This window comes from Carassius carassius, chromosome 36 (assembly GCF_963082965.1).
Source record: "Carassius carassius chromosome 36, fCarCar2.1, whole genome shotgun sequence".
NCBI classification, from domain to species: domain Eukaryota; kingdom Metazoa; phylum Chordata; class Actinopteri; order Cypriniformes; family Cyprinidae; genus Carassius; species Carassius carassius.
The window spans coordinates 1,200,264-1,215,486 of record NC_081790.1 but is presented as its reverse complement, the minus strand read 5'-3'; the positions used below and the strand labels follow the sequence as shown (position 1 = coordinate 1,215,486).

General features: G+C 38.7%; 1 protein-coding gene across 1 annotated transcript in view; it reads left to right on the top strand.

The window, feature by feature from the left end:
• Positions 1-13,590, top strand: part of LOC132116524 (guanine nucleotide exchange factor subunit RIC1-like) — a 34,048-nt gene extending 20,458 nt beyond the window's left edge. Inside the window, exons 5-26 of the mRNA XM_059525409.1 lie at positions 316-458; positions 550-686; positions 933-1,024; positions 1,962-2,050; positions 3,174-3,318; positions 3,462-3,510; positions 3,848-3,985; positions 4,082-4,279; positions 4,361-4,399; positions 5,323-5,433; positions 5,521-5,610; positions 5,701-5,861; positions 6,799-6,937; positions 7,027-7,143; positions 7,484-8,197; positions 9,104-9,262; positions 9,337-9,473; positions 10,304-10,590; positions 11,190-11,372; positions 11,443-11,620; positions 11,698-11,886; positions 13,308-13,590. Of these exons, the coding sequence (XP_059381392.1) occupies positions 316-458; positions 550-686; positions 933-1,024; positions 1,962-2,050; positions 3,174-3,318; positions 3,462-3,510; positions 3,848-3,985; positions 4,082-4,279; positions 4,361-4,399; positions 5,323-5,433; positions 5,521-5,610; positions 5,701-5,861; positions 6,799-6,937; positions 7,027-7,143; positions 7,484-8,197; positions 9,104-9,262; positions 9,337-9,473; positions 10,304-10,590; positions 11,190-11,372; positions 11,443-11,620; positions 11,698-11,886; positions 13,308-13,590 (3,778 nt within the window). The remainder of the gene's footprint in view (positions 1-315; positions 459-549; positions 687-932; positions 1,025-1,961; positions 2,051-3,173; positions 3,319-3,461; positions 3,511-3,847; positions 3,986-4,081; positions 4,280-4,360; positions 4,400-5,322; positions 5,434-5,520; positions 5,611-5,700; positions 5,862-6,798; positions 6,938-7,026; positions 7,144-7,483; positions 8,198-9,103; positions 9,263-9,336; positions 9,474-10,303; positions 10,591-11,189; positions 11,373-11,442; positions 11,621-11,697; positions 11,887-13,307) is intronic.
• Positions 13,591-15,223: the final 1,633 nt, after the last annotated feature.

The window sequence follows — 15,223 nt, the reverse complement described above, 5'->3', positions numbered from 1 at the left end:
CACACACACACACACACACACACACACACACACGTACGTACGTACGTTCTGAATGAGCCAAAGAGCATTTTGAGCTTCAGTGGAAGAAGAACATTTGACCGTTTGTACAAAGTGTCACATGATCGATCTATCAATCTGGGGGAAAAATACAAGTATCACTGTATTTGTGTAATATATTATAAAACATCTGTATGTATAGGTGTGTGTCCAGTGTTATTTTAATGTCATTGATGTGCTGTTTAAGTTCTTAATTTTATATTTTCATTTTTAATCTATTTAAATTCTAGTTTAATTGTGTGTGTGTGTGTGTGTCAGTCTGCAGACGCTGCAGGAGGATCTGTTGGTGGCGACGGCTGACGGTTATCTGCACACGCTGCACTGGGACAGTGTGAGGAACGGCCGCAGAGCAGTGAACCTGTGCACCATCCCGTTCTCCCTCGACCTGCAGTCCTCCAGAGGTCAGACACACTTCTCAATCTCCCTCCAGAGACACGTCTGTTCCCGTGTGTGTGTGTGTCTGTGTGTGACGTGTCTGTGTGTTTGCTCCAGGAGGGCCGTGTTTGGATCTGGACGGTGTTCATATTCGGGATATGGAGTACTGCGCTACTCTGGATGGATATGCAGTGGTGTTTGATGATGGGCGACTCGGATTCATCACGCCAACCTCAAACAGACTCGCCACAGACGTAAGAGAAAGTTTTTTAAACAAGTATTATTCAGAAAGCTGTATAAACATGTCAGCCAACTTCAACGATTCAGTAAGACGCTGGAGTCGATCTGACTGTAGAAGAAGAGTTCACGCTCATGTCTGTAATAGCGCCTCTTGTGGCGGCTCTGAGAATGCGATACGTGGCTAGTTTGTGTAATGCTTGTGTTGATGTGCTAATATTGTGTTTGTTTGTGTGTGTGTGTGTGTGTGTGTGTGTGTGCAGCAGCTGCAGGGCGTTTGGGCCGCAGACGTCTCTGATGGCACGTGTGTCGCTGTCAACAACAAATACAGACTCATGGCCTTCGGATGCGCAAGGTGTGTGTGTGTGTGTGTGTGTGTGTGTGAAGTGCAGTTATCAGTTTAAAGTGTTGTATTTGTCAGTTGTGTGCGTGTCTTAATTTATTTTTTGTGGCTGATGTTTGCTTTTTGAGGATTTTACAGTGTTTTATTTATAAATCTGAAAATGTCAACATTTTAAAGAGATAGTTCACCCAATAATTAAAACTAGCCAATGTTTTACTCTCCTTCAAAGCATCCTAGGTGTATATGACTTTCTTTCAGATGAATCCAATCCAAACAGGTATATTAAAAAATGTTCCTTGCTCTTCCAAGCGTTAGAATGAGAGTAGGCGGGTGTTTTTGTTCAACAGTCCAAAAGTAGTCAAATAAAGTGTGAAAATCCATAATAAACCATGTCTCACATGGCTCTGCGGGTCAACAGAAGTGAGAAAAGTATTTATAACATATTAAATATTAATATTTTCCTTGTGCATGGATTCGCTGCAGGATGCCTTTATTCTCCCCCGGAGCCGTGTGAGACATGTTTTATTATGGATTTTCACACTTTATTTGACTACTTTTGGACTGAACAAAAACACACGCCTACTTATTATAAAGGTTGGAAGAGCAAGGAAAAATTTAATATAACTCTGATTGGATTCATCTGAAAGAAGAAAGTTATACACCTAGGATGCTTTGAGAGTGAGTAAAACAGGCTAGTTTTCATTTTTGGGTGAACTAACCCTTTAAAGTTATGAAGAGTCATGCAACATTAAAAATGAATGAAAACGCACTAGCATTTAAATTTGGATAATTTAGTTTTTTTATGTTTTTATGAAGGAAGTTTCTTCTGCTCTTCAAAGCTGTGTGTGTTTGATCAAAAAGAGAAGTAAAAATGTGAAATTATTTTTGATCCAGTCCAAGGTGTGATTGTGTGTGTGTGTGTGTATGTGTGTGTGTGTGTGTGTCGCAGCGGGGCAGTGTTGGTGTACATGATTGACAGCTCTACAGGATCCATGCAGCTCTCTCATAAGCTGGAGTTAACCCCGAAACACTACCCAGGTGAGACACACACTCGTTACTCGTGATGTTTACACTTTAAACAGTAGTCAGACCACAGGAAGTGACATCAGTCCACCCACAATCCACAGAAGCCACGCAGCCTTTATCACACACTGGATGATCCTTTTATTTGCTGTTAGTATGTTGAACCTCAGACCCACAATCCTCTCTGATTGAGTGTCTGGTTCTGGTCCTCTGACGCCCCCTGATGGCTGCGGTGGGAACATGAATCAAATGAGTGCCTAGACTCTTGTCGTTTAGCTTTTTACCTGATGAACTGATATAAAGCACTGTCAGAGCAGCCCATTAGAGTCCAGCCAGTGCTGTTCTGGAGAGATCAGATGTCTTATTTGTCTCTATCATCTATCAGACACTTTGAATGGTCATTAGATATGATGCATAAAACTGAAACTGTTTTACTGCCATGTTTTAGGATTTTCACCTAAATTACAGATTATTTCAACTCTCTAAGCCTCTGTTGATTTGGTTTTAGATTTTGTTTAAAAATTATAGATTTTTTTTTTGTCTTCGTTTCATATTTTACTAGCCATGAAAATACCCTTGCTAACTGGCATGGCATTAAATTAAAGAAACAATAATTTACAATACCTAAACAATTTAGTAACAGTTGTTTTATACTTTAAGTGTAGTGTTGTTTAAGTATTATTTATTAAAGTATTTTTCAATATTTTGGATTAGCATATTTTCTGTAATTGTTATATGCTTCGATAATTGTTTTACATGTATTTTTTAAACTGTTTTTGTTTACTTTTTTTTTGTTCATATTTAGATTTATTTCCAATTTAATTTACACAAAGCAACATTTTAGCTTCATTTATTTTTTAGTTTTAATTTTGCTTTTAACTTTTATATTCACAACAAAATTACATTTTTAAAGAAAAAAAATATTTAAATTTAGTATAACTTTTTTTTTATAAGTGTGTTTGTCTGTATAATATAGTAGCAGGTTTTTTTTTTTTTTGAATGTATTTTTGTTATTGAGTTCAATAAGCATTTGCACGATCATTTGTATATTTTGTCTGTGTTCGTTGGTAATAAAGAAAAACAACCCAAACTCGCCGAACATTTCCCATGATTCAGTGTTTGTGTGTGCTCTGCTCAGATATGTGGAATAAGACGGGGTCTGTGAAGATGCTGCGCTGGTCTCCAGACTGCAGTGTGGTGATGGTGACGTGGGACTGTGGAGGTCTGTCTCTGTGGAGTGTGTTTGGAGCTCATCTCATCTGCACACTCGGAGAGGACTTCTCGTGAGTCACACAAACACACTCATGCCGCTGCAAACCTTTGACAAACTCTTTAACCAGGAGGTTCCCTCCAGCAACTAATGATGAGTTCTGAATATTGACGTTTCTGCTTGTTTCTCTTTATTTTCTGTGTTTTCCTGATGCAGCTGTCACTCAGACGGCACGAAGAAAGAGCCTCTGAAGATCAGCTCTATGGTGAGTGTGATTTATTAATGGTGAGTGAGTAATTTTACTGTAATTATATTAAAAGTGTGATATCACATATGAACATTTACACATCCATACTGTGTGTGTGTGTGTGTATATAATGTGTATATATATATATATATATATATGCAATCAGACACCCTGCTTTCTAAGATCATCGAGCATCAAAAAAAATCATACTGGTCAAACACTAAATAATTTCGGCCAGGAATGCAAAGATAATGGGTTCAGTTTCCAGGCAATGCAAGGACTGATCACAGATAAACACTGAATGCCGTGTAAGTCAGTTTTGATAAGCGCATCAGTTAATGTGAATGTGTTTTAGAGCTGGGGAGTGGAGGGATATCATCTGTGGGTGATCGCCAGCACAGACGCGACTCCGCTTCCTGACGAGAAACTCCAGCAGACCGGCATCCTGCAGTTTCAGTTCATTAAGAGCGCACTGACCGTCAACCCGTGCACAGTGAGAGAAACACACACATGCAGCGTGATCAGATGTGTGTCAGATATCAGTGACTGAGACGGTTCTGTGTGTGTGTGTGTGTGTGTGTGTGATCAGAGTAATCAGGAGCAGGTGCTGCTCCACGGAGAGGATCGTCTGTATCTGACCTGCGGAGACCCGACCCAGGCTCACAGTGTGTCTGATAAGAGCTCGTCTCGGGACAGTGGCAGTCCTGTGCCCCGGCCGTCAGCGTCCACCCCTCTCTCTCAGGGTCTCAGCACTTTACTGGGCCACAAGCACTGGCAGGTGGTTCAGGTACAGGATCTCACACACATTCACTGTAGAGAACACAGCGTGCATCTAGGAGTCTGACACCTGTTGTTCCTCTCTCCGCAGATTCACAGCACATATCTAGAGACAAACTGGCCCATCAGGGTAAGAACCAACTCTTAAAGGAACAGTTCAGCTAAAAATGAACATTCGCTGAAAATTAGGATGAGTTTGTTTCTTTATCAGATTTGGAGAAATGTAGCATTGCATCAGTGTCTCATCAATAGATGCTCTGCAGTGAATGGGTGCCGTCAGAATGACAGTCCAAACAGCTGATAAAAACATCACAATAATCCACAGCACTCCAGTCCATCAGTGAACATCTGGAGAAGACAAAAGATGAAACAAATCAAGCATGAAGACTTTTTACTTTCAAACTGTCTGGTCTGAATCAGGAGAGAAATCTGCACAGATCAAGCACCATTTACTAACCAAAACAGCTGTGGCTGGATTTTGATGTGAGAGATAAGAGGAAAATAATTTTTTTCACTGGAGGAAGTGTTGTTATGGATTATTTTCATATTGTGTCATATTTTGGCCGAAAGTGACCGTTTCAAAGTACAAAGTCTGTGGATTATTGTGATGTTTTTATCAGCTGTTTGGACTCTCATTCTGACGGCACCCATTCAGTGACGTCCAAATTCTAGATGAGTTTTTAGCAAATGTCATCGTTGTGTGAACAATTTCTTTAGGTTGATGCATGTTAGTAAAGCTTCTGGTTACGATTTCTAAATCCTCTCTGACTCAAACAGACTGATGATGCTCTTCCTTTATGACTTGTATACAGTATGTAAATTACCTAATTTTTGATTGGTTAACCCCTGTATACTAGTGTAGTTCACTTTGTCAGCAGCAGTGATGGTGATATTTCTGTAGAATGGATATGTGATGATATCTAAATGTGGGCGGGCATATGTTAATGAGCATTTCAATAAATGTTCCATTTATGTTGCACTCATGAAATGAGTGGTTTCATCTGTGTGTGTGTGTGTGTGTGTGTGTGTGTGTGTGTGTGTGTGTGTGTGTAGTTCGCAGCTATAGACTGGTCTGGTCAGTGTGTGGCCATAGCTGGCCGCCGTGGATTTGCACATTACTCATTATACACCAGGAAATGGAAACTGTTTGGTAACGTCACACAGGTAAACACACCTACATCACGGTCTTCTCATGTGAAAGGAAAGTAGCTTGTGTGATGGAAGCTTTCTAACATCACATGTGTGTTTCAGGAGCAGAATATGACGGTGACAGGAGGTCTCACGTGGTGGGAGGACTTTGTTGTTCTTGCCTGTTATAACTTCATTGACCGGCAGGAAGAGGCAAGAGCGACTGAATAACGTTCCTCTGATTCATCAGTGTCGACCGAACCTGTCATTGATCAGCTGACTCTTGTTGTTCTTGGTTTGTAGCTGAGGTTATACGTGCGCACATCTAACCTGGATAACGTGTTTGCCAGCGTCACTAAGCTTCAGACCGACACGCTGCTGCTGAACGTGTTTCGTAACGTGGTGATTCTGTTCAGAGCCGACTGCTCCATCTGTCTTTACAGCATCGAGCGACGACACGACAGGTGACTCACACGATACCGAGCAACAGTCATTAAATAGATCCTCAGGGATTATACACAAATGTTTACTTTGTAATGATCCATAAAAACATAATTATTATTGAACCGTGTCGTAACATTCACTTTCATAAAGTTAGTGCTACATTTAAATGATTAAATTAATAAATTAATTTTCATTTACAAATTATATACTTTTCTGATTGTTAGTGTTTTTGCTTTTTACACACATAATTCAGGATTTCCACATTTGTCTTGGTGTATATGCATGCTTATTTATTTTTTGTTTTAGTTTTTAATAATAAACATTTCCAAATGTGTCTCGATGCATGTTATTTGTTTAATTGTTTTCATTTTTAATTTTAATTTAATTGTTTTTATATACAAATGACTATATCTAATGACTATGTATATGTAGGTGTATTTATTTATTTTTCAATTTGACTTATTTTTATAGAAATAAATAGCATTTCATAATGTCTCTCTTCTCTTCTGAATGAGCTAATGCATCAATCATGGTTTTTAAACTCCATAATCAGCTTTTTTATAGTTTTGGAAAATTCTAGCCAGTTGAAATAGTAATGGAGAGAGAGTATATGATTTTAATAATTTGCTTAATTCTATTTCAAGTTTGGTGCTTAATTTACAGTGGCGGCCAAAATTGTTAAAACACCTAAAAGATCTGAAAATACTTTATTGCCTCACACTTTGAGGGGCCTGTCTGTTGTTTTCAGTGTTCAGCAGATTCCTTCCATTGCAGGTAATTCTGGGTATTGTAATGGCCAATTCAACAAAACAACTGAAAACTCTTAAATTTGCCAAGAGCTCTAACAGTTTTGGGCACCTCTGTGTACGACTCAGGCTGTTGTATGTTCCTCTTGTAAGCTGGATGGGTGTTTGTTGTATTTGTTGTTAACTTTTCTTGGCTGTTCTCCGTCATCAGTCCGAGTCCGTCGGTCAGTGTGGAGCTGCTGCAGGAGGTCTCCATGTCCCGCTATATTCCTCACCCCGGTCTGGTGGTGTCTGTGACCCTCACATCAGTCCGGACGGAGACCGGCATCACACTCAAAGCCCCGCAGCAGGTACACACACACACACACACACACACACAGAGTATATATATATATATATATATATATATATATTCTCATGAGTTGTCTGTGTGTGTCAGGCCTGTTCGGCGGAGAGTATCCTGTTGAATTTGGCCGGTCAGCTGATCATGCTGCAGAGAGACCGATCCGGCCCACAGGTTCGAGAGAAGGACACACCGGCCAATCAGACCAAGCTGGTGAGTTTGATGCCCCGCCCCTTCCCCGATCCCATAGAGTGCAACAGTTGTGTTACAGAAGTACAAATCCTGTTTGTTTCCTCCATAGAGGAGCTGATTTTTAACAATCACTCATAAACCATTAAAGACCGAGCTACTGTGAGCTACAAGGTTGTTAATCATCCAGCAACCCGCATTATTTCAACTTCTTTTAAAATGATCACATTTATCACATCAAATAATACAGGAATACATGTTTTGAAGTGTTATGTATAGTAACCACTCAAGCACCACAAAGCATCTCTGTAGCATCACTGTTGCACTCCATGATTGTCAGTCTATGATTTCCTCTGTCCGGCAGCTTCCCTTCTGTCCTCCGGTGGTTCTGGCTCAATGCGTGGAGAACGTCTGGACCACCTGCCGCAGCAACCGCAAGAAACGCCACCTGATGGAGGCTCTGTGGCTCTCGTGCGGCGAGGCGGGTATGAAGGTGTGGCTTCCTCTGTTCCCCAGAGACCACCGCAAGCCGCACTCGTTCCTGTCGCGCCGGATCATGCTGCCCTTCCACATCAACATCTACCCGCTCACCGTGCTGTTCGAGGACGCGCTGATCCTGGGCGCCTCCAACGAGACGGTGCTGTTCGACGGGACCGGCTCGTCCTCGCTGGAGGCGCTCTTCCCCTTCTGCACGGTGGAGCGGACGTCCCAGATCTACCTCCATCACATCCTGAGACAGCTGCTGGTGCGTAACCTGGGCGAGCAGGCGCTGATGCTGGCGCAGTCCTGTGCCTCGCTGCCGTACTTCCCTCACGTCCTGGAGCTGATGGTGCACGTGGTGCTGGAGGAGGAGGCCACGTCCCGAGAGCCCATCCCTGACCCGCTGCTGCCCACCGTCGCCAAGTTCGTGACAGAGTTCCCGCTCTTCCTGCAGACCATCGTTCACTGCGCGCGCAAGACTGAATACGCTCTGTGGAACTACCTGTTCGCCGCCGTGGGGAACCCCAAAGACCTGTTCGAGGAGTGTCTGATGACACAGGACCTGGACACGGCCGCGTCCTACCTGATCATCCTGCAGGTGAGGAGGAGACCACATACACAACATACACCTAACAATACTGGGTTTGATATGAGTCGCTTACAATCACCCTGAACTGTAGCTGCTCACCGTTTATACGTGACCTGCAGCACAAAATCAGGGTATATTTGTAGCAATAGACAAAAATACATTATCCATTTCTCTTTTATGCCAAAAATCATTAGAATAATTAGAATAAAAATACCCTTATGACATATATATTCCTAGAAATGTGTATTATTTCTTTAAAGGATGAATTATTACAAATTAATATCAATTATTGTGAAACTTTAAAACTTAAATTACATGTTTTCTGACACATAAAAACAATTTAAAATTAAGTGCAGTTAAAAGTATTTTTATGTTACCTATAAATCTTAAATTTAGAGATTTTGGCTCCTGGTTTGGGAAAATACTTAAACCATAAAGAACTTAAATTTTCAACATTTATAGTTTTTACATTTGATCTATACGTTGAATAAAAGGTGACCTTTAAATCTGCTTTAGATCCAATTCTTAAATCAAGTAATGTAACTTTTTTTTAATTTAATTTAATTATATAATTATTGAATTAATCATTAAATTAACAATTTTTAATCAATTTTCTGTTTTGGAGAATGTGAAGTAGCTTCATTATCTGTAATGTAGCATGTTTTACCAGTTAAAAATACTATTTTAAAGACTTTTGTCGAGTCAACACATAAAACAGATATTTTTTCATTAATTTATTATTTTAAAAGTTTTAATGATTTTGCATTTCCAATTTTATTAAATTTTTCTTGTTTGAATGAATTAATGGAACAATCATGTGTTTCTAAACCCTGGGTTTACTAAACCGCTTTCTTCGTAATGATGGAAGATCATTCATCATTTTTTATTTTAAGCATTTGTATGTTTTTCTCTCAGAATATGGAGGTTCCTGCGGTCAGCCGTCAGCACGCCACTCTGCTCTTCAACACGGCTCTGGAGCAGGGCAAATGGGATCTGTGTCGTCACATGATCCGCTTCCTGAAGGCCATTGGTTCAGGGGAGAACGAGACTCCGCCCAGCACACCCACCACTCAGGTGAGATGAAGATGCAGATGATGAGATGTGTGTGTGTTGAAGCTCCTGTGCTGATGTGTGTGTGTGTGCTGCAGGAGCAGAGCTCCACGGGCGGCTTCGAGTTCTTCAGGAACCGCAGCATCAGTCTGTCTCAGTCGGCCGACAGCATCGCTGGAGGAAAGTTCAACCTGCAGAAGACCCTGAGCGTGCCGTCTGGACCGTCCTCCAAGGGGTAACACAACATGCCTGATTCAAATGTGTGTCTCAGATAATGAAGCTCTCGCTCGCTCTGATTCATTTGAGTCAATCAGTTTGTTTGGACAATTCTGTTGAATCTGTTCAGAAGGCAAAGATTCTTCAATTCTTGTCTTTCTTTCTTTAATCAAAATGTATTTAGATGCTGCTGGTCAACGCTGTTTTAGCTCTGATATAGAAGTGAGAGGACCTTGACTGTGTTTGACCTATTTTATATTACTAATAGGACTGTATGATTCATCGCAAATAAACTGGAATCAAAGCGAAGGAATAAATAAACCTTTTTCTCAAACTTGTAATTAAGAAGCACTTCTAAACCAGCTGCTGTCAACAAAAGAGAAGCTTTTTTGAAAATAAAAAATTAAGATAAATTAACAAATATTAGTATTGTCGTTTTACAGTTGTGCTGTAAATTGAAATAAAATAAAATCTATTTATTATTATTATTATATTTTCCTGAAATACTACTAAAAATGGTTAACATAATAATCATTATACTATATTCTATATTGTTTTTTATTATTATTTATAAATAGTAGTACATTTTATTTAGATTAATTTTATTAAGTAATAATAATTTTTTATTATTAATATTATTATTATTAATTTATCATCCTCATTAGTATTATTAATATTATTGCTATTTTTTTTATTTGTAAATAATTCGATTTTCTCTAAATCGCACAGCCCTAAATACCTTGTACTTTGAAGACCAACACTGACACATGGTTGAGTGTATATGATGATGATCGTGTGTGTGTGTGTGTGTGTGTGTGTGTGTGTGTGTGTGTGTGTGTGTGTGCTCAGCTGGTGTAAGGACACTGACTCAGCGGAGCATCTCTACATTGATATGATGCTGTGGCGTCACGCGAGGCACCTGCTGGAGCAGGTCAGACTGCGGGATCTGGGCTGTTTCTCCGCCCAGCTGGGCTTCGAGCTGATTGGCTGGCTGTGTCGAGAGCGCACGCGGGTCGCACGGATCGACGACTTCATTACCGCCCTCAAATGCCTGCACAAGGACTTCCTGTGGCCATTTCCTGTAATCCCAGCATGCTCCATTAACTCGCCGCTGAAGAATGGACGCTGCCGCCCAGGTGTGTGAATGTGTTTTCCACCTGTAAAATCAAAAAAATATATATTTATTTACACACGTGTATAATTTATATTTTTTCTATCTCTATATTAAATATCTAAATACAAATAAAAAGTTAAAAATATATATATATATAATTTAATAATTTTTTTTTAATATATATTTTCATATAATAATTTTTTAATGAATGAAAGTAAAAAAAAAATTCTTCATTTTCTAAATGTTATATATGAATTAAAAAATACAAATAATAAATATCAAATTCTGTATTTTTCTCATATTTAAAAAAAATAAATGTAATTGTTATATAAAACATGATTGTTTTTGTGTATGTGTGTGTGTGTGTGTGTGTGTGTAAATTATTAAATTGTTCTTTTTATTGTTTATTTTTAATTTTCTCTAAATATTATATATAAATAAAAAAATAGAAAGTTTACAATTGTTTTATTGTATAATTTAATTTTGGTCTGTATTTCTTTAAACAAGGGTTTAACTGACCTGTATTTTTTTTCCCAGGCTGTGTTTGTAACTATATGTAAATGAGCTGTTATGACTGACCAATCACGTGATTTCTCTCTCTCTCTCTCTCTCTCTCATTAGTGTTGAGTCCTCGTTTGCTGAAGTCTCAGTCTGCAGACAGTTTGCTGAACAGTGACATGGACACCACAGCCAATCACAGCTGGCTGGAGAGTTTGGGGGCGGTCTCAAAGGAACTGGACTCCGCCTCCTCTCACGGAGGGCCACAGACGCAGGAGGCATTTCTCTCTCCTCTCATTAACAAAGGTTTGTGTTAAACCAGTCTGTGTGTTTATCTCTTTCTCTGTCTCTGTCTCATGTTATTTCTGTTCATCAGGAGAAGAGTGCAGCATCGGATCAGCCACAGACCTCACGGAGACCAGCTCCATGGTGGATGGTGATTGGATGATGGTCGACGAGAATGTCTCCACCCTCAGTCTCAGCCAATCAGAGCTGGAGCACATCTCTATGGAGCTGGCCAATAAAGGGCCTCACAAGAGTCAGGTGCAGCTGCGGTGAGTCTGATGAACGGATCGATGAGTCGTGTGTGGAGCGTCTGATGACGAGGTGCTGACGAGTCTGTGATTGACAGGTATCTGCTGCACGTCTTCATGGAGGCCGGCTGTCTGGAGTGGTGCGTGGTCATCGGGCTGATCTTACGGGACGCCGCTGTCATTAAGCAGGTCGTGGGCTTTTTGGACAGTCCAGAAGTCCCAGCAGAAACGGTCCAGAGCATCCGAGCCGGTCTGAAAGCTGTCGACCTCTGGGCCTCGTCTGATTGGTCAGTATCACTGGCAGTATACATCTATTCGTTTAATGTGCCAACCATAACCAACACGGGGGAAGTCGTGTCCTAATGGTTAGAGAGTCGGACTCGCAATCGGCAGGAATTGTGGGTGGGGGGAGTGCATGTACAGTTCTCTCTCCACCTTCAATACCACGACTTAGGTGCCCTTGAGCAAGGCATCGAACCCCCAACTGCTCCCCGGGCGCCGCAGCATAAATGGCTGCCCACTGCTCCGGGTGTGTGCTCACAGTGTGTGTGTGTGTGTGTTCACTGCTCTGTGTGTGTGTGCACTTCGGATGGGTTAAATGCTGAGCACGAATTCTGAGTATGGGTCACCATAGTTGGCTGTGTCACGTCACGTCACTTTCGTCACTTTTTTCATATACATTTAATGAGAAAATAAAGATCTATAATTTAGAGAAAAATGTAAACACAAATTATTTAAATACCAAAAATTCCCTTTTTTTCTTTAAAAATGTATGCACTACTGTAACTGTCATAGTTTTTAATGATTTTAATCAAGTCTTTTCTGCTCACCAAGGCTGCATTTATTTGATCAAAAATCTTTAAAATAGTGAAATATTATTACAATTTAAAACAGCTGTTTTCTGTGTGGATCTGTTAAATGTAATTTAAACATTTAAACGTATAATTTATTTCGGTGATGCTCCGCTGTATTTTCAGCATCATTCCTCCAGTCTTCACTATCACATGATCTTCAGAAATGATGAAAATATGATGATTCACTGCTCCAGAAACATTTCTGATTATTATCAATGATGAACACAGTTGTGCTGCGGAAACCATGATACCACTTTACTTTTCAGGAATCACAGATGAATAGAAAGTTCAAAGGACAGCGATTTTTTTTTTTTTTTTTTTTTTTTTTTTTTTTTTTTTATAAATAGAAAATTTTTGGATCAATTTAATGCATCCTTGATGAATAAAAGTATGAATTTCTTTTAAAATCTTACTAATCCCAAACTTTTGAACAGTATAATATAACTTATAACTATATATATATATATATTCAAAAGGTCAGATATTTTTTTTTATTTGTTTGTTTTATTTTGTTTGTTTTGATCCCACACTTTTAAATATATTTGTATGTTGTGAGATTAAACCAAATAATAATAATAAGCCAAATATATATCTGTAAATATATATATTCTAAAATAATATATTTTGCTATATTTTGTTTATTTATTTTAATTGTTTTATTTTTATATCTGTACAAGTACATATTCAAAAGTGTGGGGTCAGATATTAATCATTTATTTGCTTATTTTATTTTTTCATTGTTTCTTACAACAAAAAGTCTGCCGGTTACTGTCCTGTATTTTCAGATGTTTTGAGATTTTCGATGAGAAGTAAACACTGTCTCTCTGTCTGTGTGTTTCTGTGTTTGTGGTCAGTCTGGGCTACAAGCCGTTCCTGAATCTGATTGGTCCTCAGCTGCTGAAGCTCCTGGAGGTTCCTGTGGAGCAGGTCCAGGCCGAAGCCTTCCAGCTGACCGGAGCGTCCAAAATGAGTGAGCCTCCTCTGCTGCTGCCCCGAGCCGAGGAACTGACCGCTGCTCACCCGCTGCCCTCGGACGGCCCCGCAGGAGCCAGCGCTCGGCCCCTGGACGACACACCGCCGCAGCCGGAGGAGCAGGAGCCGCTGGAGGAGGGGTCGTACGACTGCACACTCTCCTGACTTCATTAGTATTCGTGTCTTTGGTTGTTTTTAGCTCTTCCAGTACAAACATCTGATCATTCTGACATCACGATACATTCACAAATAGTCTTTCTGATCAAAGTCATCAGAATGAATCGAGTTCATGCTTAAAACAATAAAACATCTTTTTTTTTTTCTTTGCAAAAAAAAATATTTAAAAAAAAAAGATTTTAAATGATCAAAATTAAGTGAGTTTATGCTTAAAACAAGAACAAATATCTGCCTATATATATATAGTTTTCATGTGAATTGTTTATTTTTTATTTTTTTTAACACACTGGCAGATATTTTTTCTCGTTTTAAGCATAAACTCTTAAGTTTGATCATTTTTCTGACTGGTGATGTAGTCCTACACATGCCTTGTTTATTTTATAAATTTATTATGCAAGTAAGATGCTAAAAATTCATTATTGATAGTGATTTTTTTTGTTATTAATCTTGAATATGCCTTTTTTAATCACTTTCTATTTCAAGTTTCTCTCTCTCTGTATATATATATATATATATATATATATATATATATATATATATATATATATATATATATATATATATATATATATATATATATATATATATCTTTTTTTGTTTCCTATCATGAACTTGCTTCATTTTGATCATTATATTGATAGAAATCAAAATGTAGTATCTTCAAGGCAAATCAAGGCATAAACGCAGGCTGTTGACAGGATTCTTTTTTATTTTTTTCAACATTATTGTACATCAAAGTTTTGCAATTTTTCATCACTATATCTATTCTTTTTATTTTGTACTTTTATTTTTTCACTATATTTTCTATATAAAATTGAAAAATTTAAACAAATTTTTTCTTTTAGCTTAAACCTGCTTAATTTCTATCAGTAAACCAGAATTAATATCTAATCAAAATCAGCAAAATCAAGTAATTCCGTTTTTCTGGTAAATAGATCTCAATTTAAGAATATTTTGATATTTGTACTGGAAAAAATAAAACCAAATTCAAAAGATAAATACTAAAAGTGTTTTTTGCGGTGCGTGTGAGAATCATGAGTTCTGTGGGAATCAGTGATTATCGATCAGCGTGTTTTTATGGCTTTGAGTTTGTGTTTGAATGTTAATGATGAATTTTTACTGGATGCAGCTTCTTTGCGATCGTCTCCGGTCTGATCCTGACAGGTTTTATTGGTTTTTAAGCTGCGAGTCGTGTTCATTGACCAAACATCAGAGCTTTTCTTCAACACAAACACATGCATTATTTATTCCCCAATCTTATCTCACAGCCATGATATTAATCTCAAATATGCAGTTTTCCATCACTAGATCTCGGCAGACTGTTATTTTTGTGATGATTTTGTGTTGTTTCTGAATTGCATTATTGCAGGTTTGTGTATTTATTTAAGCAGCAGGACAGAGAGACGTGAACAGATCGTCAGTATTAATGTGTTCAGTGTTCGTCTCGTTAGCGCTGCCTTCACACCGGACCAAACCATCTACACCCATCAATGCCTTTGTATTATTCTTCTTCTTCTTGTACTTCTTATGTGTTATTGACAGTCATCTCTGAGTATTTAGCAGCTTTAATGAGATGCATCTTTATTTTATTGTTTTATTTCCCCCCGAAGCTTAGACCGGT